General features: G+C 32.9%; 1 protein-coding gene across 2 annotated transcripts in view; it reads left to right on the top strand.

Moving 5' to 3' along the window:
• FAF1 (Fas associated factor 1) overlaps nt 1-26685 on the top strand; it is a 355099-nt gene that overhangs the window by 102970 nt on the left and 225444 nt on the right. For both annotated transcript variants that reach the window (XM_015595280.2, XM_006919177.3), the window contains exons 4-6: nt 476-681; nt 17832-17923; nt 24878-24969. In XM_015595280.2, coding sequence (XP_015450766.1) covers nt 476-681; nt 17832-17923; nt 24878-24969 — 390 coding nt within the window. The remainder of the gene's footprint in view (nt 1-475; nt 682-17831; nt 17924-24877; nt 24970-26685) is intronic.

Genomic DNA, 26685 nt, shown 5'->3' with positions numbered 1-26685 from the left:
ACATCTGTTTTCTCTGCTAAGTAGAAAAAAATGTCATCTTTTAAAACTGAGGAGTGAGATGGTGGAATGGAGATTTAAGGATGGTAAGGTTTCAAAATAGTTTTTGTGGAAAGTATGATCCAAATAATGATTCATTTTTTGAGAGTGAGTGAAGAAGACACTGTTCTTAATTTATGGAGTTTAAAATGATATTTTACCAACATCATAAATACATAAGGCAAAAATCTAATTAAATGCTAAATGATATGTCTGATACTGCTAATAGACATAGAAGAGCAAGGATAGGACAGAGAGTAATGTGGCCTTCAGTCACTGAGAAAGATTTCATAGAGGAAGTAGAACTTAAGTTATCCTTGATACACAGGTAGGTAAATTTGATAGGAAGAATAATACAAGCCAAGTATGAAGCATGTCCTTAGTGGGAATCTGTAATGATTTAGTTGACGATAACGTTTCTTTTATGTCAATATTTCAGTGACTATGGAGGTGAGACTATACCAGGACCTGCATTTGATCCAGCAAGTCACCCAGCTCCATCTCCTGCTCCTTCTTCCTCTTCGGCATTTCGACCTGTAATTCCAACTAGGCAGATTATAGAAAGGCAACCTCGGATGCTGGACTTCAGAGTTGAGTACAGAGACAGGAATGTTGATGTGGTACTTGAAGACAGCTGTACTGTTGGTAAGGTTTTTTCCTACCATAAAGCCTTCACAGATAAACAATTTTATTAGGTAAACATTCAGCTTTCGTTTTTTTCTTTTGAAAAAAAACTACCAACAAGAAGGGAGAAAAAGCAAATTGAAACTATGTTCCCATACAGATTATTGTGCTCTCTTTTTAAATATTGTGTTGTGATTGAGGTAAGTTTGAGATTTTTTCAATTTTGTTTTACATATGTGGAATGGTATATGATGCTTTTAGGGCAGGTGCAAATCAAACATCTAGGAGCTTAAAAAATACCATAATTATTAAGTACATTGCATATCAGACTCTATGGCTGAAGCTCACTCACTTTCATACTATGGTTAATGAGAGATCAGAGATAAGATATTTCTATCACTCCTTCTCTCTGCCAGCTGGATAAATGCTTCAGTACTACCCTTTCAAGGGAAGCTCTGCCTGCCATTTTTAGACAGACTATCAGATTTCTATGAAAAAGCTATGTTGAACTCACGTTTGGTTCGGATTATTTGATCTATATTTGTTATAGAACCAGAAATTGTATTAATTTCTATTTTAATGTAGTTTTGCCCAAAATCTAAATTCCAGGTATTTCTGAAATTTTACCTTTGTTCAGAAAAGGGGAGATCCTTTTCTGATTTCATTACTGAGAAAAGCAAGGCTATCAAAAAGAGTGATCATTCCCAACACTATTCTCTTACTTAAAACTATTTAGAAAATTTCCATTGTTTTTAGGATAAAATTCAAATATATATGTATATATTTTTTAACGTATGAATTTTTTTTTTTTAAATTCAAATATTTTAACATGGCTGTAATCCCTGCTTGGTCAGGCCCCTGCTGCATTTCTAGTTTTCCTGTATCATCACTCTCCTCATTGCTCACCATGTCTAAGTCGTACTGGTTTTCTTTTAGTTCCTTGAATAGGTTATTAGCTTATTCAGGGCCTATGTACTTATTCCTCCTACTGCCTGGATTCTTCTCCAGTTATTTCTTCTTATGTCTATCCCCATGTTCCCAGTTATTTCTCCTTATGTCCATTCCCATGTTCCCAAATATTCTTCTATACATTCCTTTTTGTGGTAAAGAAAAAAATCGTAATATGAGCCTTAACCTGGAAACAAATTTTTAATTGTACAGTATAGTTTTGTTAACTGCGTGCACACTGTTGTACAGCGCATCTCTAGAACTTTTTTATATCGAGATGAAACTTTGTACTTATTGAACAGCAACTCTCCGTTTTCCCCTCCTGCCAGCCCCTGGCACCCATCATTCTACTTTCTGCTTCTATAAGTTTGACTACTTTAAATACCTCATATAAGTGGAATCATGTACTCCTTGTCCTTCTGTGTTGGGCTTATTTCACTTAGTATGATATCCTCAAAGTTCAGCTATATCGTGGCATATTATGGGATTTCCTCCTTTTTTAAGACTGCATAATATTCCATTGTCTATATATGTCACATTTTCTTTATCCATTTGTTTATCGATGGACACTTAAGTTGTTTCCACCTCTAGGCTATTGTAAATAATGCTGTGGTGAACATAGAATCTCTTTTGAGACCTTGCTTTCCAGTCTTTTGGATAAATACCCAGAAGTGAGATTTCTGGATCATATGTTAGTTCTATTTTGAATCTTTTGAAGGACTTTCCATATTCTTTTTCCACAGTGGCTACATCATTTTACATTTCAATAGTGCACAAGGGTTCCAGCTTCTCCATATCCTTGCAGACACTTGTTATTTTCTGGTTTTTTTGTTGTTTCATTTTTAAATATAATGGCCATCTTAACAAGTATGAGGTGATATCTCATTTTGGCTTTGTTTTGCATCTTCATGATGATTAATGCTATTAAGCATTTTTTTCATATACCCGCTGCTCATTTGTATGTCTTCTTTGGAAAAATGTCTAATCAAGTCCTTTGTTCATTTTTAAATTGGATTATTTACTTTTTTGCTATTGAATTGTAGGATTTCTTTATATATTTTGAATATTAACCTCTTATCAGAGGTTTGCAGATGTATTCCCCCATTTTGTAGGTTGACTTTTTATTCTGTTGATTGTTTCCTTTGCTGCACAGAAGATTTTTACTTTAATGTAATTCCACTTTTCTATTTTACTTTTGTTTATGCTTCTGGTGTCGTATCCAAGAAATCATTGCCAAGACCAATGTTATAGAGCTTTTTCTTTATGTTTTCTTCTAGGAGTTTTATAGTTTCAGATCTTACATTTAAGTGTTTAATTAATTTTGAGTTAATTTTTGTGCATGGTGTAAGGTAAAGGTCCAATTTTATTCTTTTGCATAAAACTTGGATATCCAGTTTTCCCCACACCGTCTGTTAAAGAGACTATCCTTTCCTTGTTGTGTAGACTTGGCACTGTTGTCAAAGATCATTTGACTTATATGTGTGGGTTTATTTCTGGGCTCTATTCTGTTCCATTGGTGTATATGTCTGTCTTTATGCTAGTACCATACTGTTTTGGTTAATTTGTAAAATGTTTAGAAGTCAGGAAGTGTTGTTTGTTTGTGTAGAAGTCAGGAAGTGTAAGGCCACCAGCTTTATTCTTTCTGAAGATTGCTTTGACTATTCAGGGTCCTTTGTGGTTCTATGAATTTTAGCATTGTTTTTTCTATTTCTGCAAAAAAAATGCCATTGAGATTTTGATAAGGATCACATTGAATTTGTAGATTGCTTCGGGTAATATGGACATGGTAAGAGTGTTAAGTCTTTCAATCCATGAACATGTAATATCTTCCCCTTTATTTTTTTTTTACTTCTTTCAGCAATGTTTTGTAATTTTCATTACACAGGTCTTTTGCCTCCTTGGAAAAGTTATTTGTATGTATTTTATTCTTTTTGATGCTATTGTAAGTGAAAATATTTTCTTAGTTTCCTTTTTGGATTATTTGTTGTTAGTGTATAGAAATGTAACTAATTTTCATTTGTTGATTTTGTATCCTGCAATTTTGCCAAATTTGTTTATTCTAGCAGGTTTGTTTTTGTTGTTTGTTTGTTTTGTGAGATTTTTAGAGTTTCTACCTATAAGATTGTATCATCTGCAAACGGAGATAATTTTACTTTTTCTTTCTTTTCTGATTTGGTGCCTTTTATTTCTTTTTGTTTCCTAATTGCTCTGGTTAGGACTTCCAATACTATGTTGAATAGAGGCTGTGAGAGTGGGCATTCTTGCTTCTTCATGATCTTTAGTGAAAAAGCTTTTAGTTTTCAGCATTGAGTATGATGTTAGGGCTTTTCATATATGGCCTATTTTATGTTGAGGTAATTTCCTTCTGTTTCTATTCGTTGTTTTTAACATGAAATAGTGTTGAATTTGTCACAAGCCTTTTCTGCATCTATTGACATGAACATGGGATGTTTTTTCTCTATTCTATTAATATGTTATATCACATTGATTGATATTCACGTGTTGAACCATTCCTACATCCTATGGGTAAATTCCACTTGGTCAAGATGTTTATGATTCTTTTAATGTGCTGTTGAATTTGTTTTTCTAGTATTTTGTTGAGGATTTCTGTGTTCATTAGGGATATTGGTCCATTGTGTTGTCATTCTTGTAGTGTCTCTGTCTTGCTGTAGCATCAGGGTAATGTTAGCCTTGTAAAATGTTCCATTCTCTTTACTTTTTGGGAAAAATTTGGTAGAATTCTCTTGTGAAGCAATCTAGTGCTTGCCTTTCTTTGTTGGTATGTTTTTGATTACTGATTCAAACTTCTTTCTAGTTATAGGTCTTTTCAGATTTAGTTTCTTCAGTCTCGGTAGGTTATATGTTTCTAGGAATTTATCTATTCCTTCTATGTTAACCCATCGTTGACATAGGAAGTAGTCTCTGTGACCCTTTTTATTTCTGTGGCATCATTTGTAATTTCTTTTTTATTTCTGATTTTATTTATTTGAGTCTTTCTTTGTTTCAGATAAAAGTTGGTCAGTTTTGTTGATCTTTTCAAATGTCAACTCTTAGTTTTCCTATGGTTTTTCTATTCTCTTTTCATTTATTTCTGCGGTAATCTTTATTTCCTACCTTCTGCTAACTTTGGGCTTAGTTTGTTTCACTTTTTCTAGTTACTTGAGGTGTAAAGTTAAGTCGTTAATTTGAGATTGTTCTTTTTAATTTAGTCATTTACTGCTATAAACTTTCCTCAGTACTGTTTTTCCTTCAACCCATTAATTTTGGTGTGTTTTTGGTTTTCTCAAGATATTTTCTGATTTCTCTTTTGATTTCTTATTTGACCAATTGGTTGTTTAAGCATAAGTTGTTTAATTTAAACATATTTGTGAATTTCCAGAATAGATGACATGTTAGGTCACAAATCTTAACACATTTAAGAAGAGTGAAATCATACCAAGCATGTTTTCCAACCATAATCTAATGAAACTAAAAATCAGTAGTAATATCCTTCTGCCCCTTTCTTCTTAAATTTATTAAGACTTGATTGTGACCTAACATGTCATCTATCTGGGACAATGTTCCTTGTGCACTTGAGAAAATTATGTATTCTGCTGCTGTTGGATGTAATGTTTGCATGTGTCTGTTAGGTTTGTTTTGTCTATGTTATTCAAGTCCTCTGTTTCCTTATTGATCTCCTGTGTGAAAGTTTTATTCATTATTGAAATCTCCTACTATTATTGTAGTAGTATTGTGTATTTTTCCCCTCAGTTCTGTCATTGCTTGCTTCACATATTGGATGATTTGCTGTTTGGTGCATATATGTTTGTAATTGTTACATCTTCCTGGTGAATTTGCTCTTTTATGATTATATTACATCCTCCTTTCTCTTTTGTGAGAGTTTTTGATTGACAGTCTATTTAGTCTGATATTAATATGGCCATCTTCCTCTGTTTTGATTATCATTTATATAGAATATCTTTTTCCATCCTTTCACTTTCAGCCTGTGTGTCCATAAATCTAAAGCGAGTCTCTTGTAGACAGCATATAGTTGTGTCTTGGTTTTTTAATCCAGTCAGCCAGTCTGTGTCTTTTGATTGGGGGTGTTTATCCATTTATATTTGAAGTAATTACTGATAGGGAAGGACTTAGTATTCTCATTTTATTAATTATTTTTTATGACCTGTAGCTGTTTGTCCCTCTTTTCCGCTCTTGCTATTTTCCTTTATGTTTGTTGATTTTTTTTTTTTGTAGTCATGCTTTAATTCTTTTCTCATTTTTTTTGTGTATCTTCTGTAAGTATTTTTCTTTGTAGTTACCGTGGGGCTCATATAAAGACATCTTAGTAATAATAATTTATTTTAACCAAATAATATCAATCATGTACAAAACTCTAGTTCTCTACTCCCTTCCTTTTTGTTATTGATGTCACAAATTACATCTTTTTGTATTATTTATCCTTTAACCTATTTTATAGCTATATTTACTTTTTATACATTTGTCTTTTAACTTCTACGTCAGATTGATTTAAACACCATTGTTACAATATTCTGTATTTGCCTACAGTATTCTGTAGTTGTCTATAGATTTACCTTTACCAGCAAACTTTATACTCCCATGTTGCTGTCTAATGTCCTTTTGTTGCAACTCGAAGTACTTACAAACATTTCTTATAAGGCAGATCTAGTGTTGATGTACTCTTTTAACTTTTGTTTATCTGGGAGTCTACTTTTTTTTTAATGTTTGAAATACAGTTTTGCTGCACACAATATTTTTTGTTTGACAGTTCCCCGCAGCTGCCCCAGCACCGCTGAATATATCATCCTACTCCTTCCCGGCCTATTAGGTTTCTGCTGAAAAATCTGTTTTAGTCTTGTGGGGGCTCCCTATAAGACATGAGATTTTCTCTTGCTGCTTTCAAAATTTTCTTTGTCCTTTAATTTGGCAATTTGATTTTAAAGTGTTTTGCTATGGTCTTCCTAAGAGTCACCCCTTTTGGAATTTTTTATGTCCCATGCAACTGCATTTTTATTTCCTTTCCCAGATTTGGAAAATGTTTAGCCATTATTTCTTCAAGTAAGCTTTCTGCTCCTTTCTTTCTCTTCTCCTCTGTGACTCCCGTTATGCATATGTTGGTCCTTTAATAGTATCCCCTAAGTCCTTTAGGCTTTCTTCACTCTTTTTTTACTCTTTTCACATTTTTTTCTCCTCTGAATGGATACTTTTAAATGACATGTCTTCCAGTTCACAGATTCTTTCTTCTGGTTGATCAGTCCTTTTGTTGAGCTCTTTTACTGAATATTTCAATTAAATTATATTCTGCAAATCTGAAATTTCTGTTTGGTTCTTTTTTATGGTTTCTATCTTTTTGTATATTTAAAATGAATTTTGTATTTTCAGAATCATCAAAACCCATCTACTGATATTTTGAAAAATAATTTTATTTATCTTTACACTAGTATTTAGTCAGAATTGACCGTGCTGTTGCTCATATGGATTTTTAATATTGCTAAGTCCTCCTTCGTGAATTAGTAGGGAACCCCTTAAGTTGAGTGTTACTAAAGGCTTTACTTTCTTAGCTTGGTGGTGAATATATTCACTGCCATATCATACTTTTTCTTTTAAATCTTTAATTACCTCAGGTTTTTATCTGTTTTAAGAAAATCATAATGCAGTCCTATATTAAATAAGTTTCAACTGCTATTCTATAGCATGTGACTGAGCAGTTAACAATATCTCATTTCAAAGTGACCCGATTTTTTTTTTGTTGATGAAATATTTGGTATATGACGGAAGTTCATTGATATTTTCATCACTTGAAGTGCTTTTTTATTGATTAACTCATTTGAAGTGAAATTCCCTGCTCATTTCAGGGGTGGTGATCAGAAACACTGGCTTCTCTGGATTATATATGCTAATTTTAAACTTTAATTCTGTCTTAATTTGGAGATTATGACTATGGAACTATTTGAAAGCTTTGCTATAGAAAGATGTAATAGAATTTCCAGGGACCACATTTTGTAAAATATTGGCTTGATAATTCACCTGAAAAGCCCAAGTAGGTAGATTAGAAGGAGTCAGTCACCATTCTGTTTGAAAACGAATACAGTTAAAAGTTACAAATATATGATAAATAAATTGATTCAAAATGAGTTGTAAACCAAATTGTTATTGTACAATATGCACTATCTCCTGCTTCTCCTGTTTCAAATTTTTTATGTTTTCTGGATTATAGTTATTCTCTTATTATGAATAACATGCCAGTTAGAGAACTATGTCATACACCTTCTCAATTGGTTCGTTGATATGCATCACCGTGGAAGGTGTACTCAAGGACATGTGGGGCTTGATGGAAGTTTTTCTCCTTTTACTTCTTTCACTGCATTTGATCTTTTACTTTTATTGTATCACTCGAGTCCTTCCTTCATTTTGAACCCCTTTGTTACAGTTCAGGAATTAATTTCTTTCATGGATTATTAAAATAAATTATCTAATCTCCATTCTTTCAGTTTCTTTCTTCCTCTGGTCTATATTTTACATAATTGTCTTAAATAATCTTTATAGAACATAAATGTCCTCATGTATCTTTCACTGGTTCCCTAATTCCTATATTCTATTTGATTTGACCTTTCTGGTTTTAGTTTTCTAGAAAACTCATAGTTGTCTTTGAATACCTATGTGAATATCTCCCTTTAATGAAGTGTTTCCTGACCTCCATGGACATAGTTAAGTTGATACATCTCCTGTGATTTCATAAGTGTCACATAGACTTTTAAACTAGATTTTAAAACATCTTACTCTTTCTGTTACAGGTTTTTCTAGTGAATGTTAACTTCTCAGACTCAGAAACCAGGTCTTATTCTTCTCTAAACTCTTTAAGCACAATGTTTGGCACAGAACAGTACCTGTTGAGAAAATTAATGGCTAAATAAATGAGCATATGTATATTAATTTATATACCATAAAAAATTTAAAAATATACTCATTAAAGTTTATGCAACCTGCAATATAATTGTTAAATAGTTTGTAGATGGAGAATATCTTACTGTTATTAGGGAACTGGATACATTCTTATGCTGTATATATGTAAATATTAAAATTCAGAGAGCTGCTAAATACAATAATGCAGTTTTCCATGTTATTACCAGGAAGACTAAACAAAGTATAAAGCAAGCCTAAAAGCAGCCAAGAACTTTATATCAGAGTGACACCTAGTGGTAATTGTATTGGTCTGTTAACGTTTTTAGTGTCCTGTTTATTACTGCAGTTTCGTTTTATTACAATTCTTTCTGGGTTTTCTTATCTTGAATAAACTTTAAAAATTATTTTAAAACATTGGTTTTTCTATAAAATTACTATCTAGTGTGCAGTAGTGTGATCTGGAGGGTAGGAATTATTAAGGTCCAGCAATGGATTTAACCTCACATACAGATATTTGTCCGATAACGTTTGTTGAATCAGTGCTTTCAGCAAACCTTAACTCTATAAATATAGCAGAAAAGTAGGTATGTTATTAGTTGAACCACGTACCCTTTTTTTGTTTTGTTTTTAATTTAATTTCTGAAAATTACTTTTATTATGATGGATACCATTTGAGTTTAAAAGTATCAGATTAGGTGTGGAAAGAGTTAAGACATTTAGCAAGTGCATTTTGAGTCTGAACAAGTAGTTCAGGATATTTCAAACGAGTTTTTGTCTTGAATTTATAAACATAGCTTCTTGACTCTGCAGCTCACATTAACTGTGTAAGTTTTGGCACATGCCTTAACCCCTCTGTGCCTTAGCAACACTTTATGAGTAGTAAGTATTATATAAGAAGTTGAGGGGTTTTTGTTTCGTTTTTGTTGTTGTCGTTAGTACATGTAAAAAAGAAGGAAAAAGTAGTGATCTTATTTGCTTCGGATCGACATTAGGAGTATAAAATGACACGAGGGGTGATCATAGCTTGTACTTTTGGGGAAGAAAGAGCAAGTGTTGTGCATTAGTAATGTTCTTTGGTCCACTTGCAAACTGATGTCTTTTGCCTCCATGCTAATAACTATGTGCTCCCCAAATTATATATAAAATAATTTTAAAATCTAAGCAGCATCTCAAATTGTGGTTTTAAGGTGCATAGTTTATTTTTATTTATGCACTAGAAATATTTATTTAGACTCACAGTTTAAAATACTGTACTTTAAGTAAAAATTTTTTAAAATAGAGAAGCATAAAGAAAATGAGTATCTTTCTTTTTTCTCATCCTTGACTCTCTGCTATTATCAGTTTTGTATGTAGTTTAAGATTGCCATTTTATAGAAAGCCTTTAAACTTCACTTTATCTTTTGTGAAGTTTATTGAAAATTATTGTTCTCTCAACTACTTTCATCTCTCAAGTCACTTCTATTGTCTTATCTTCAAAGCAAGGCAGAGAAGCTTAGAAGTCTGGACTTACGTTTTCTAACATCTTTATTTTCTGCCATTCATCTTTCAGTCTCCTCTTCCCTACAGTCTTTGAAACTTTCTTTGAAAGATTCTAAAATAACTTTTTTCTTTTTTAAAAAAAGAATAAACATAGTAATGACTATAATGGTAAATAACACTTTACTTCCCAAGGTCTCATATTTTGCAATTACTGCTGAAAATTAAGAAGTAAATTCCAAAGGCATTTATAAAATCAGAATAGGTCATTTTATTATAGATATTTGTCGTTTACTTTGTACTTAACATTATGCTAAGTTCTTGGGCTATATGTAAATAAGGCAACCTTATTTCAGAGGACTCTGTGGTCTATATCTGGAAAGGGTGGGGGGAGAAGACATGGAAATAAAGAGCATTTATCCATTCATGTGCTCATTCATTCATTCACACAGACATACACATACATATATGCACATTACCTACTGTACACCAGCCACTGTGCTCACTGTACTTGCTTCCTCTACAACCCTTACAACAACTGTGAGGCAGACATTATTATCTCTCTTTCAAAGATGAATAAACTGAAGCTCAGGAGAATTCCTGAACAAATTCCCTCTTAAACTAAATCTAGAATTTATGATCTTTCTAACAAAATAATTTCTGTTATGTAAGTACATACAAAGTGCTATGAGGATATTGAAAAGGAAGCAATTCAATTTTAGTTGGTGTTTTGGGAGTATGAGAAGGGAAAACATAGGGTTGTGGGGGTGGTCAGGAAAGATTTCAGAAAGGGGCCAGGCTATGACATATTAGTCAAAATATATCATGTGGACAAAGTGGGCGGAAAGTTTATTCTAGCAAGAAAAGCACAGAGACAAGAATGATAATGGTGTCCCTGGAGGAATAATGAAGAATATGCAGTCTTGAATATAAAGCTGGGATTGTGGTCTTCAGTTATTTGAAAAGTTCACTTTAATAAAATCTTTCCTTTTCTACAAGTGACAGGTTCATACTACTCTTCCCTCCCCGAATCCTCCCTCAGTCCCTACCTCTCCCCTTTTATACTCATTGACTTACTTATTTTCACATTACACTGAGATAGCCAGAATCTGTATCCCCATTTTGTAAATGTGAGAACTGACAAAAGAGAATAAGTGACCTTTTGGTTAATGGAGATGGATGGGTTTGGAGGCGATCTGTAAAAACTATCTAGTCTCGCTGGCCACCAGTGAAGCAGTCTTTTCCACATTTTTTCTGAGGGTCATCTAGTGGGTATTTAAATACTTATGCAATGGGATGCTTATTAATTTTGAGGCACCGATTCCTTTGTTCATCAACTCTGACTATAATTTTATAAATAAAAATATTTTATACACCAACCACATGCAAAAAAAGAGGTATCAGTTGTATGTTATATTATTTCCTTATTTTGAATTGCCACATGTAAGCTCCATTCCTTTGACTTCTCTCTGCTTTCAGAAACAGACTGCATAGGTAAATATATTTTCCTTCTGACATTTCTTCACTTAGTAAAGGACAGTACTATTTTCCCCATTTCTTCAGGCTAAATAAATATTTTTAGTTCATTCAACCACTGCACAGAGTGGTGTTTAAATTAAAATGCATACTATCTGGGGATATAATGTACAGCATAGTGACTAGAGTTAACTGTGTGTGTGTGTGCAATCAGTGCTGCATATACAATGTAACACTCAGTTTCCACCTTGGGTTGAGCACAGTTTGTCTATACTCTTCCTTGATTAAAGCGTGTCATTTCTATTAGTGTAACCTAAATTAGCTTTTGGAACTACTTTTTTCATGATGTTTCAGAGTCTCAAAGTTAACACCAGCTTTACTGAGTGTGATTGACATAAACTACATGTATTTAAAACCTACAGTTTTATAAGTTTTGACCAATATGTCCAATCAGTGAAACCACCCTCATAATCATTATTATGAATTTATCCATCACCCCCCAGGATATAAATTGAAAGCAACAAATGAACAAGACAAGGAAACAGAGACTCATGGACACATAACAATTTAGTGGTTACCAGAGGGAAAAAGGGGTGGCAGGGGGAGATAGATAAGGGAAAAGGGGATCAAATGTATGGTGACAGAAGGTAATTAAACTTTGGGTGATGAACACACAATGCAATATATGTATGACATATTATTGAATTGTACACTTGAAACCTATATAATTTTATTAACCAATGTCACCCTCAAAAATTTAATAAAATATATATATAAAAGCAAATCAAACCCAAAGTTAGTACAATAGGAAAAAAATTACACACACACACACACACACACATATATACACACAGAAAATAGATAAATAGTAGAGAAAATGAACAAAACCTAAAGTTGTTTTTTGGGGGGGACTATCAATAAAATTGATAATTCTCTTGCTACTATGAATAAGAACCAAAGAAAGAAAACACAAGTTATTCATATTGAAAATGAAAGATACCTTTAGACATTAAATAGATTATAAGGCAACATTAAGAACAAATATATGGCGGTAAATTTAAAAGTTACACAAAATGTTAAAAAACTAGGAAAATTATTTTAAAGTTATAAGTTACCACAGCTAACAATTAAGAATCTGAATAACTTTACATCTAATATATAAATTGCATTGACAAAACCTTCCCACAAGAAAACCACAGCCGAGATGGCTTCACTGGTAAACTCTATATAATTTTTAAGGAAGAAATGTTAGTAATCATTAACAGAGAAAGGTGAACTGTTTCCTAATTCGTTTTATGAAACCATTACCTTAATATCAAAACCGGACAAAGACATTACAGGAAAAGAAAACTGCAAACCAATATTTCTTATAACCACAGAGGCAGAAATATTTTACAAAATATTTGCAAGTTAAATTCAGTAAAATATAATAAAATATATGCATAAGCATATATATAATATACCTTATGGTCAAATGGGATTTATCCAGGAATACAAGGCTTGTTTAACAGTTTATAATTGAGTATTGTAATTCACCATGTTAGTACAATAAATGAGAAAATTTATCTGTTCATTTCAGTAATTGAAAGAAAAAGCATTTGACAATATTTAACACACATTTCAGAAGTTTTTTTTTTTTTTTTAATTAAACTCGCAGCAAAGCCACAGTAGAAGGAAATTTTGTCAGCCTGGTAAAGCACATTGCTAAAGAACGTACAACTAATATTTTATAATTAAAGACTGAATGCTTCTTTCCTAAGATCAAGAGCAAGGTTTACTCATTAACAGCACTTTATAGAAGATATGCAAATAGCCAATAATCACACCAAAAAATGCTCAGTTTCATTAGTTATTAATTATCAGGAAATACAAATTGAAACCACAATGACAAACTACTTCATACCCAGTGGAATGGCTAACATTAAAATGATAGAAAATTCTAATTGTTGGTACTGATGTGGAATAACTGGAACTCTGGTGGAATGCAGGATGGAACCATCAACTTTGGAAAAAAGTTTGGTAGTTTTTTATGAAGGTAATCATATACTTACAATCTAGAAGTTCCATTCTTAGGTATTTGCTTAAGAGAAATCAACACATATATTTATAAAAAGGTTTACAGAGTAATGTTCATAACAGCTTTATTTATAACAGAGAAAAACCAAAACAACCTAGTTGTTCATAAACTGGTGAATGGATAAACAAATTGTGCTATATCCGTATGTATTAGTTATCTTTTACAGTTAACAAATTATTCAAAATTTAATGATTTAAAAAAACAAAATTTGCTATCTCACAGTTTATGTAGGTCAGGAATCTGGGCATGGCTTAGCTGGTCTCTAATGGGCTGTAATAAGTGTCATCTCAAGGCTCCACTACAAAGGATCCACTTCTGGGATTGCTGATATGGTTGCTGGCAGGATTCATTTCTGTGTGGGCTGTTTCACTGGGAGCCTTATTTCCTCACTCATTCTTGGAGGCAGCCCTCAATTGCTTGTTAAGTCTACCTCTCCATAGAGCACTTCACAGTAAGGCATCTGGCTTCATAAGAGTGAGCAAGTTAGAGCGCAATAGAGGTATGCTAGCAAAATGGAAGTCACAATCTTTTGTAACCTAACTCAGAAGTGATATCCCAATACCATTATTGTATTCTCTTCATTAGAAGTAACTTGGTACAGCCCACACTCAAGGGGGAAGGGATTCCCAAGGGCATGGATACCATGAGGTGGGGAGCATTGGAGGCCATTTCAGAAGCTGCCTATTGCAGTATATAATGGAATACTACTGAGCAATGAAAAGGAACTCTATTGGTACACATAACAATTTGTACAACAATCTCAAAAACATGCAGAGCAAAAGAACCCAGACGTAAAAGAGAACAGACAAAACTAATCTTTAGAGTGAGAAGGAAGAGGTTGGGGTGGGGATAGGCTTTTGTTTCAAAGGGATACGAATAAACTTTTAATAGTACAAGAAATGTTTTGTGTATTGATGTGGTTATAATAGTTTATGTATTTGTCAAAACTCATAAGTGAATTTTACTATATATAAATCATAATCCAATTAACTTTTATTTTTAAAGTATGCTGTTGGATTCGATGAACTGTTCTTTCTTTTTTTAAAAAAATCTTTTTTCCCAGTTTTATTGTGGTATATTTGATATACAACACTGTGTAAGTTTAAGGTGTACAGCATCATGACTTGCATATGTTGTAAAATTATCACCACAATAAGTTTAGTTAACATCTATTATCTGATATAGATACCAAAAAAAAAAAAAAGTTTTTTCTCCCTGTGATGAGAACTTTTAGGTTTACTTTCTTAACATATTTTAAATATACCACACACAACTGTTAACTACAATCATCATATAATATACCTCCACTACTTACTTATATTGTAACTAGAAGTTTGTTCCTTTTAATCTCCTTTGTCCAGTTCCTTTACCCTCCACTCCCTGCTCTAGTTACCATAAATCTTATCTTTTTCTATGAGTTTTTTTTTGTTTTTTTTAAGATTCCATATTTGATTTAAACAGTATTTGTCTTTCTCTGTTTGACTTCTTTCACTTAGCATAATGTCCTCAAAAATCCATCCATATTATTGCAAATGGCAAAATTTCCTTCTGTTTTTAATATTCCATTGTGTGTGTGTGCATGTGTACCACAACTTCTTATCCATTCATTTATTGGTATACACTTAGGTTGTTTCCCTATCTTGGCTATTGTAGATAATGCTGCTATGAATATGGGGATGCCAGTAGCTCTTCAACATAGTGTTTTTGTTTCCATCATGTATATTCCCAGAAGTGGAATTGCTAGATCATATGGTATTTCTATTTTTAATTTTTGAGAAACTTCTATAGTGTTTTCCATAGTGGCTATATCAGTTTACAATCCTACCAAGAGTGCCCAAGGGTTCCATTTTCTCCACATCCTTCTCAGCGTTTGTATCTCTTGTCTTATTGATGATAGCCATTCTGACAAGCATGAGATGATATCTCATTGTGTTTTTAATTTGCATTTCTGTAACAATCAGTGATGCAGTAATTAGTGAGCACCTTTTTTTGTGCTTGTTGGCCATTTGTATATCTTCTTTGGAAAAATTTCTATGCAGATCCTTTGCCCCTTTGTAAGTTAGATTATTTGATGTTTTTACTATTGAGTTGTATGAATTCTTTATATATTTTGAGTATTAACCTCTTATCAGATATTTTGAGTATTAACCTCTTATCAGATTTGCAATTTCAATGGACTGTTCTTGATGACATCTGCATATATCAAGTAACATACAGGGAGTACTGTAGTGGCAGCACCATCTTGTGTTACGATCTTTGGAGTCAGGCAGACTCAGTATGACTACTAGCTCTGAAACTGGCTACATTCTAGCTGCATTCTTCACTGCTCTAAATTGTTTTGGATATTCTAAAACCAATAACTACTGTTTATTGAGAAACTTTGCTGGCCAGGTATCATGCTAGATGCTTATGTGTGTATTACCTTAATCAATACAACTCAAAATAACATTTTTGAGTCTCTTGTAAGTATTGGACACATTAATACAAAATATTTTCCATGCCTTATGTCATTTAATGCAGTAACCCAATGAGGTATTAGTACAATAGTCATCCTCACTTTACAAAAGAAGAAATTGATAACCAAAAGAGAATAATTTTTAAAATATGTGGAACTCAGTTTGCTGTCATGATTCTGGTTTTGTTTTCTATTCCTCACTACCTGTGGAACAAAAGACTATTTGTTTTATATGTTCCCCAAACTTGCTGCAAAGAGTAATTGGGACTTTAACTTAAAAAATCTTTTTGTTTATCTGTAAGAAACTTCTTTTAGGTTTTGAGTGCTGAGTGGTGAGGATAAGTGTCTAAGGGGAAAGCACTGGGCAGATTTGTAAAAGCTTTAAAAGTTCCAGACAAGTACAGCTCTAGAAATAGCAACCTTAGCCACAAACGAAAAGGCAGTATTTATATGTATTTATACAAACAGAACAATCCTTTGTCAGTAGTAACATTTTTGAAGGCCAAAGTTGATAAAAGTTTATGTTTCTAAAATATAATTTTGAACCAGAATTCCTTTTATAATGTTTAATCACTATACGGAGTGCCCAGATAGGAATTTTCTTTAGGAAAGTAAAAAAATGTCACTAAGTCTTGAAGGGTTTGAGTGTAGCATTGCTTAGCTGAGGCAGCTGTGTTTCCATAGAACTTCTATAGCGTAAATTCCCCCTTGCCCCCCGCCACCTTTCTTTTCCTTTATCAGTATGGAATTATTTTTTCATCTTTTAATATGTAATATAATGTTTTTCAGTATTCAGTCACTTATAATTGGAATTGAATTATGTGTTAATCTCAAATTATAGGCTAGCACCAACATAATAAAATCAGATGTATGAATTATTTGTACATTCTGATTCAACAATCTGTTTGATAAACTGTAGTACCAGAAATTAGATGCTTGATTTATAAGTAGACTTGATTCTTGAAAAATAATTTGTGGAGTACTGGGAAAATTGTGATTCCTCGCTGTTTCTCATTAGCATTGTGTTCATTTTTGCCTTTTGACCTTTCCGTTTTCACCGAATAATGTCCTTGCCTTTGGTTTGACTTTCCTTCGCAACCCAGTTATTATACTTTAAGCTTGGTTTAAACCCAGTTTTTCTTCAAGCTGGGTTTAAGGCTCATCTCTCTCACAAAGCCATATTAGATATAACACATTTTTTTCCCTGAAATTCTCTTTAATTCAATTTAAATTGTCTTCTAGATTATATATACATTGGCTTTATTTTTTTCAGCTTCTTTCATGGATGTTATTTTCTTTCATCGTTGGACCCTAGGGGTAGAGAAGATGGGCAATATTAGTCCCTGTTTTACAGATGCAAAAACTAAGAATAGACAAGTTATTTGATTTCTTTAAGATAAGACTTCATTACATATCTTCATTCTAAAATCTGCTTCCCGCATACTATAATGACTCAGGTTTTATACTTTACTAGCTACTCTTACCATATGCTGAGCACATATAGGTATTGCCAATTGATTGGTTTAAAATAGATTGTTTCTCTTAAAACCCCCAATCATGGTATCTATTTCTTTTAAAAAGTAATGCAGTTAATTAACTACTTAGTTAATTAGTTGTGGGGTCTTTTATCATAACTAATGTTGCAACCTGAGTTCTTCAAAGGGACAACATGTTGTTTGATCAAGTTTTGAAGTTTAGACTATTGAAATTTTTGTTATTCATTCATCAGACAAATGTCATTGATTGTGCACCATACGACTAATATGAATGCTATCCCTGGATATGGACAAATGTTGCATTATTTTGTTAGTAATATTCGATCTCTTCTTATTTATACAGGAGAAATTAAACAGATTCTAGAAAATGAACTTCAAATACCTGTGTCTAAAATGCTGTTAAAAGGCTGGAAGACTGGAGATGTGGAAGACAGTGTGAGTTTCTTAATTGCCTAGAAATAAAATTAGGTTATGCAGTTGACTAAATAATGTATCAAAACTGGTTTAACATATAACAGGAGTAGATTTGGTAATAATAACTTAGTTAAGGAATCAGCAAACAAAAGTTTTTCAAGCTAAAGTGTTTTTGGTAAAGCAATAACAGTTTTAAAGGCATACAGAATGTAAATGAAAACACTATATGGCATGCTTTTTCTGTCTCCAACTATTCTATAGGGGGTGATTTGGTACTCTTTTTGAGAGCTTTTACCTTTTTCTCAAATCTTGTAGGGTGTCAGTAAGTGCCCTGGAATAATAATTTACTGAACGATTTGATTACTTGTTGACCTGAAGAAAGTCATACACAGTGTATATATATGTATGCCAAGTATTGATTATAGAACAAAGATAGTAATAGGAAAAGTTTTTAACTTGGAAAATTTCAATGCTAAGAAGAATATATCTTTGTTTATTTGGCTAGTGGCAGGTACATGGAATGAATTATATTTCAAGAATTTTAAAACGTGTTGCAATTTTAAGGTAATTGTTGCTATTCTCAAGGACCCAGTAGCAGCCTTAGGTATAAAATATTTCACACACTTTTACTTTTTTCCGACAGAGAAGAGTGGGGAGGGATGGAAAGAAATGAGTTAACTCTGAAGTTTTAGATGTTTGAGATGGAAATAATTATCAAATTTTTTCACACTAGTTACCGAGTCGATATTTTAATATCTAGGCTTAAACTTAGAATCTTTGATTTTTGGTTCAGTTTTTCTTTGTCAATGTCTTCTGGTAGGCATTGTGCTTTTAAATGCTTGTATTTGAGTTCACTCGATATATGGAGATGTTCTGAGTATTTGAAGATTTACAGGCAAGATATTTATAAATTTAGCTACCAAGTTAGTGATGTGCTATATTAGGGGTCAGCAACCTTTTTCTGTACAGAGGCAGGTAGTAAATATTTTAGGCTTTGTGGGCCCTGTAGTCTCTTTTGTAACTACTCAGTTCTGCTGTCATAGCATGAAAGCAGCTGTAGGCCATATGCGAAGGAGTAAGCATGACTATATTCGAATAAATCTTTATGGCTACAGAAAGCTGAAATTTGTATCATGAAATAGTCTTCTTTTCAATTTATTTCAACCATTTAAAAATATAAAAACTTTTCTTAACTCACAGGCAATATAAAAATAGGCAGCAAGCTGGATTTGTCCCATAGTCCATCATTTGCTGACCCCTGGTGCTGAGTGGCTATTCTAAGTGAAATGTGGATTTAAAAATAAAAAGAAGTGCTGACTTAGTAAATCAGCAATTTTGGCAGAAGTAAAAACACCAAAATGCATTTGTTTACATAGCTGTATCATTTATTCATTCATTTGTTGAGAAACCTATGGATATGAATCATTCTCATGTGGCATTTTCAGTAGTTTATGAAGAGAAAGGCAATCATTTTGAAAATGTCCTTAAAGCTATGTGTTCTAATATTCGAACATAGTCTATGTTACCAATAATATTTTCAGTTACTTATTTCTTTGTACTCTTTTCTCTAGGTGATTTCTGCTATTTCTATGCCATTAATATTCTGATTGCTCCCAAATTTTTATTTCCAGGTTATACTTCTATGAATTCCCATATCCAAATTGGTAATTCACTTTTGCACTTGCATATTTTATTGGCATCTTTAACTTAACATGTTTAAAATGGTGCTCTTGATTTTCCTTCCCATGCCATTTCTCCAACAGTCTTCCCCAATAAATGGCAACATTATATGGCTACTGCTAAATCCAAAAAGGTGGGCATCAATCTTTTCCCATTTAAAACAACACCTAATTCTTTGGTAAGTCCTATAGATTCTATCTCCAAAGTGTATATCTCAACCATGAGCACTTTTCATCATTTTTATTGCACTTGCTAATCCAAGCTATTAACATCTTTTGCTTGGACCAAAATAATAGCTTCATTATTGTTTTCCCAGCTTCCTTTTGGGTTTTTTCCAGTTCATTCTCTACACAGCAGCCAGAGGGCTTTTGTTTTTTTAAAAAAACACAAATCCAATTATATTACTCTCGTTAAAACATAGCTTTTCATTGCACCTTGAATAAAATTTAAACTACTCACTATAGTTTAAAAAGCATTGTGTTATTTACTCTCTATTCACCACTACAAGTTTATCTTCAGCCTTTCTTACCCTCACTTTCCATGCTGCAGCCATAGAAACTGCCTTTTAATTCTTCTAATAGGTTCAAGCTCTTTACATCTTTACCTGACAGATGTAACTACCTGGGATTGAAAGAAATGAGTTAACTGAAGTTTTAGATGTTTGAGGTGGAAATAATTATCAGATTTTTTCACGCTAGTTACTGAGTTGATATTTTAATATCCAAGCTTAAACTACCTTGAAGGCTTTATCCCTGGTTCTTCTCTTGGATGGCTCTTTTCCATCCTTCAAGTCTTAGCTTAAATGTTACGTTCTCTAACAGGGCTTTGTATAAAATTTGGCTCCCATCCCAGCATTCTCTATCAGAGCACTATGAATAAAGGGACCATATCTTTTTCTTTCATCATTACATATCCAATGCCTGGTATAATAGGCATCAAATAAATGTTCATGGAATGAATGAATGAATACTTGACTTAAAGTATCCATTTATTTAATCATGCCTCGTGTGGTTTGAGGGGGAAGATTCAGTGGGAAATCTTTGGATGATGGCATGGCAAAAGGACAATAATGACTTGATCAAGTGGTAAGACTAAGCATTTATCAATAATCCACAAAGTAAAATAATGAAAGATAAAAAAGTAAAAATAACTTTCCCATGTTTATATGCATGTGTTTGGTTTGTTTGCATGTTAACTCTATAGAGATAGCACAGATCAATTTCAAAATAACTTGCATATATTTGACATAAAGATTCAGAACTTCAGAGTCTCCTGGTAGATTCTGAACTTACGGGTTATTGCCTCCTACAGTGTTTTTTCAAACCATGGGTCACACAACCCATTAGTGGGTTGTAAAGTTGAATGGGTTATAGCCATAATTGAAAAACAAAACCAAAAATGAAATAGAAGATGTCAGAATGTATTGCAATTAATGTTATTTTTACTTAATACATAACTAATATGAATCAAAAGTAAATCCCAGTGCCCTTGGAGTAAGACTGTATGCTTAGTAAAATGGGCCCTCTTGTGGAGGGGTCAAGAATGAGTTCCTCATGTTCTATGCTTGGGTAAGATCATCCCTACCCAGGGTGTCCATGCTTCTCTCTGCAGGGCTAAGAGGACTTCCTAGACATCAGTTTCACCTTGCTTTCCAACACTTTCAGACTTGACATTATCATTTGCTATGATTCAGTCAGGACTAATTTCATTATGCCTTTTCCAGCTGTTTATGACAGTCACTGCAAGGAGTCTAAGATTCTCACATCTCCCCTCACTCATATCTCCAGTTTCTGCTCACCTGGCATCTTTATCTTTTTTCCTCTACAATGCCTGAAACTTTTTGCTATGCCCTGTGGAACTAATTCATCAACTAATTTTTTAAGAAAAAATTTCTCCTATTGTCAGCCTCTTCCCTATACATTTTTTTTTCACCATCATCTTCTGACTGAAATCTGTCTTCCTGAGGACATTGTTTCTCTGTAGCCTTCTCAGTGTTCATTGCTTTTTTCCCCTAGCAGCTATCATATCACTGGATTAACTGGTAAAACATACAGTAGTCCCCCTTATCTGTGGTTTCACTTTCTGTAGTTTCAGTTAACTGTTGTCTGAAAATATTAAATGGAAAATTTCAGAAATAAACAATTCATAAGTTTTAAATTGCACACCATTTTGAGTAGTGTGATGAAATCTCTGATTGTCCCACCCTGTCCCACCCATGATATGAATCCTTTTGTCCAGCGTATCCACATTGTATGTACAGTACAAAAGACAGAGACCATATTCACATAACTTTTATTATAGTATATTGTTATAATCATTCTATTTTATTATTAATTACTGTTGTTAATCTCTCACTGTGCCTAATTTGTAAATTAAACTTTATCATAGGTGTGTGTGTTCAGTAATTTAAATCTTTGTAAATGATCCTTCCAACACCTTGGTTTCTTAATTCCTTGAACTTCTTTCCTACAAATATCTTTTTATCTACCCTGTCGGCTATCTTCTCGCGGTCTGATCATTTAATTACAACAGTTCTCAAATCTTAATTTCAAGCGTCTATTCTCTTCTCAACCGTCTCTCATCTTTCTAGCTCACTTCCTTTAATATCCTAACTCTAACAATCCTTCAGTACCATTCAGACCTTGAATCCATTGTTTCTTCCATCTTTTCATGATCATTACTTCTTTCATGTCCTTTCTTCCTTCCTTACAGTGGATTAAATTCCACAGTCTGTGTTATAACTGTTTTCTTGCATATAGCCTCAACTCTTGCTTCATGGATCTTGCTTGACCAAAATCCTTGCCTTGGATAAAGCGGCTGTGTCTGTCCTGTATCTTACAGCTAAATATGGCTGGAGATAAACAAAATGTTGCTGATTGGTGTATCTTTAAATTCATGACCATGATCTTCAGAGGGCCCCTTAATATTGCTAGGCAATCATAGTATGTTTACCTGGTTTATCCACACTCTCCTAAATGGCTGTTTTATACTTATCTTCTCCTTAGACCTTTAAAACACTTCTCCCCTCTTCTCACTCTCAGCGGATGACTTCGCTTTCTATGTTGTTTCACTCACAACATAAAGGCAATCACAACAGAACTTCCACAAGCTCCCAGCTTGGTCTCTGTTTATTTATCTGCATCTTACACACCTACTTGTCCTTTTCCTTCTGTTACTGTTGATGCCAATGCCAATCCAATCTCCTATCTAAGACCAAACCTCCATGTTTGCTTTGGATTACATTCTGTATTCTCTCTGGCCTATTCAAGGACTTTACTCTTTCTTGTCTTTCCTGCATCATCAATATTTTCCTCTAGTAGAACATTACCATTAATATTCAAACATGATGTTATTTCTTCCATTATTCTCTTGATTCCATCTCCCCTTCTTTTTTTGCTTCATTTCTCTCGTCCCCTTGATGATAAAACTTCTCCTAAAGAGTTGTCTATATTTTTTGTCTTGCTTCCTTTCCTCCCACATTTCTCTCGAGCCCAGTCTAAGTAGGAACCTGCTAGTGCTCTTGTCAAAGTCACCAGCATTACTAAATTCAGTTATCTTCTGGTCATGGCTTTTAAGTATCATCTATATGCACTATCAATTTCATATCTCTAATTTATATCTTCATGCATGCTTGTTCCCTGACTTTCTGGCTGACATATCAGCTACTTACTTATTTTCTCCACTCGAATGTCTAATATACATTTCAAACTTACGTGTCCAAAATGGAAGTCTTCATTTGCAGTTGTTCCTTCCAAATTCTTTTAGTTCATTATTGACTCCTTTCTGTCATAACCCATATCAAATTAGTCAACAAATCCTTTTGGTGCTATCTTTAAAATATATTCAGAATCTAACTATTTTGTACAATTTCTACTACCAACGCACTGGCACAAGTCATTATCACTATCTTAGTATATTTCTTTAGTCTCCTCTGTACTTTTACCTCTTCTGTTAACACCTTTCCTATCCATTTTCAACACAGCTGACAAAGTGATCCTTTTTAAACATATATTTAATCATGTCACTCTAATAGCTTCCCATCTACCTCATTCAGAGTAAAAGTCAAAGTCCTTACAATAGCCTAAATGACTCAACACATTTCCTGCCCTTACCATAATTGTGACCTCTTTGACTTATCTCCTCCCTGTGCTCATTTGTCTTCAGTTACATTGTACTTATTGTTTTTTTATTAAGCGTTTGCACTTGCTATTGTGTTTGTCTGAAATATGCATTTTTTTATGTTCTCATGATTATTTCTTTAACACCTTCAAGTCTTTGCTTACTGTCATATTTTCCAAGTGAGAACCACTCTTATCACCCAGTTTAAAATTATATAACTCCCCAAACCCTTATCCCTCACACCCTTTCCCTGCTTTATATTTAATCAAAAAATTATCACTTTCTAATACTCAGCTATATAGTTTACTTATTTTATTTATTCCTACTAAAATGTAAGCTCCATATGATCAGGCATTTTAGACTGTTCTGTCCACTGCTATACCCTCAGTGTTCAGAATAGTCTTGGCACAGAGTAGGTGGCTAAGTAAAAATCTGTTGAATAAATATGTATGTCCTGGGTTATGATGTAAAGATGTAAAAAATGTTTCTTAATGTGTATTACTGTCAAAAAAAGCTTGAAGTACATTAGCAAGTGTTTACCATCAAGATGAGAGTTTGAAAGGTATGAAAGGAGTTTTATGATAAAGAAATTTTATGAAATTTTGTACTGTTATCAAGATAGTAGGTCAGATATAGCCCAAGAGCAGTTTATTCACCACAGACAGAGTACTTTAACAACAACAAAATTCTCTGGAGTAAGAGTTAATTGACCTATCTGACCAAAGAAACACTTACTAGAGACCTCAGGCTCAGCTCCTCATCTATAAAGTTATTAGATTGAGGTGCTTTCGATGATCTTTTCTAGGTCTAATGACTTCTGAAAACCTACATTGCTAATTTTTGCTATAATGATCCTGGAATGAAGTGCATATTAGTTGCAAGGATATACTTCTTCAGTGAAGATATTAATGAGTCTTAACTGTGTTCTTAATCTATTTATATCTCTTCATGAGTTAAAGAATTTGTATTTTATTTTAACCTCATATTTATGATAGTTTATGATATATTGGAGAAACAAGGTTATTTGGATTCAGTAGTTCTTCTGTATTACCCTTTTAGGAAATTGTCAAGAGATGAAAAGTCAAAAATTACAATATTGACAATTTTTCAAGAACTATAGGAAAAAATTAATACACAATGTTAACAGTCATTTTGTTTTTATTTTTTCTTTTTCAGATGGTCTTAAAATCACTACATTTGCCAAAAAACAACAGTCTTTATGTTCTTACACCAGACTTGCCACCACCTTCGTCATCTAGTCATTCTGGGTAAGGTGTTTACTTTTTCTGTGAATCTTAAATGAAAAAAGTGTGGTTGTTAATAACATTGCTTTCAGCTCTATATAAATATCAAAATCAAATCAAAATCTTGCTGAAGTTTTAACTTACCAAAAAAGGTTAACTATATAAATTTTCAAATTATCTTGTTTGAATAGTTTATTTGTTTGATTTTAATGGTGGAATCTTTTTTCCAAAGAAAACCTTTAGCAAAACTCCATTATGTAAAAAATAGTTAAAGATGGCACTGTTTGAAGGGGAAGGACTAGAGTTGGAGGGAAGAGAATGCGTAAATTGAACTCCAGTCTCTCCATTGGCTTAAGAAGGCATACTTTTGAGGAAAATTAATTGGGCATTGCAGAATGCAGCTTGAAAAACACACATTTTTTTTTATATTGCTCATATTATTTCCTTCAAAAAATACTGTGCTCTATTATTTAAAAAAAAAAAAAAAAAAGCTCTAGAAGGCAACTCAGGCCAGATGATCAATTATTTATTTATTTACTATGAACTGTGTGAAAATATCAGATATAGAGTTAATTCTCTCTCTTTTTTTTTTTTTTAAATTTCCATCCCCTTTGCCAACCATCAGCTTGTTCTCTATAATCTATGGCTCTATTTCTATTTTGTTTTGTTTATTCAATATTTTGTGTTTTTAGATTCCACATATCAGTAAGATCATACGGTATTTGTCTTTCTCTGTCTGACGTATTTCGCTTAGTATAATATGCTCTGGGTCTACCCATATTACCAGAAATGGCAAGATTTCATTCTTTTTTATTGCTGAATAATATCCCACTGTATATATACCACATCTTTATCCAGTCATCTATTGCCGGATACCTACGTTGCTTCCATATCTTGGCTATAACTAGTAATTCTGCAAAGAACGTGGTAGTGCATATATCTTTTCAAATTATTAATTTTTGTTTTCTTCGGATAAATACCCCAAAGTGGAATTGCTAGATCATATAGAAGCTCTATTTTTCTTTTTTTTCTGAGGAATCTCTATACTGTTTTCCACAGTGGCTACACAAATTTGCAATCCCACCAACAGTGTACCAGTGTTCCTTTTTCTCCACTTCCTTGCTAGTACTTGTTATTTGTTGATTTATTGATGATTAACTATTCTGACTGGTGCGAGATGATATCTCATTACGGTTTTAATTTGTATTTCTCTGATGATTAGTGATGTTGAGCATCTTTTCATATGCCCATCTTGGTGTTAAGTTCTATGAGTTCCCTATATATTTTGGATATTAACCCCTTCTCAGATATATGATTTGCAAATATTTCTCCCATTTAGTAGATTTTCTTCTCGTTTTGTTGATGCTTTCTTTCGCTGTGCAGAGTTTGATATAGTCCCATTTGTTTATTTTTTTGTTTCCCTTGCCTGAGGAGAGACATATCCAAAAAGATATTGCTAAGAATGATGTCAAAGAGTTTACTACCTGTGTTTTCTTCTATGAGTTTTATGGTTTTAGGTTTTATATTTAAATCTTCAATCAATTTTGAGTTTAATTTTGTATATGGTGTAGGAAAGTGGTCAAGTTTCATTTTTTTTTTTTTTTGCCTGTATCTGTTTAGTTTCCCTAACACTACTTATTAAAGAGACCGTCTTTACCCCATTGTATACCCTTGCCTCCTTTGTCATAGATGAATTGACCATGTAAGCAAAGAGTTATTTCTGGGCTCTGTATTCTATTC

This window comes from Pteropus alecto, unplaced genomic scaffold (assembly GCF_000325575.1).
Source record: "Pteropus alecto unplaced genomic scaffold, ASM32557v1 scaffold25, whole genome shotgun sequence".
Classification (NCBI taxonomy): domain Eukaryota; kingdom Metazoa; phylum Chordata; class Mammalia; order Chiroptera; family Pteropodidae; genus Pteropus; species Pteropus alecto.
The sequence above is the reverse complement of the archived record's forward strand: the minus strand, read 5'-3'. Positions and strand labels throughout refer to the sequence as shown.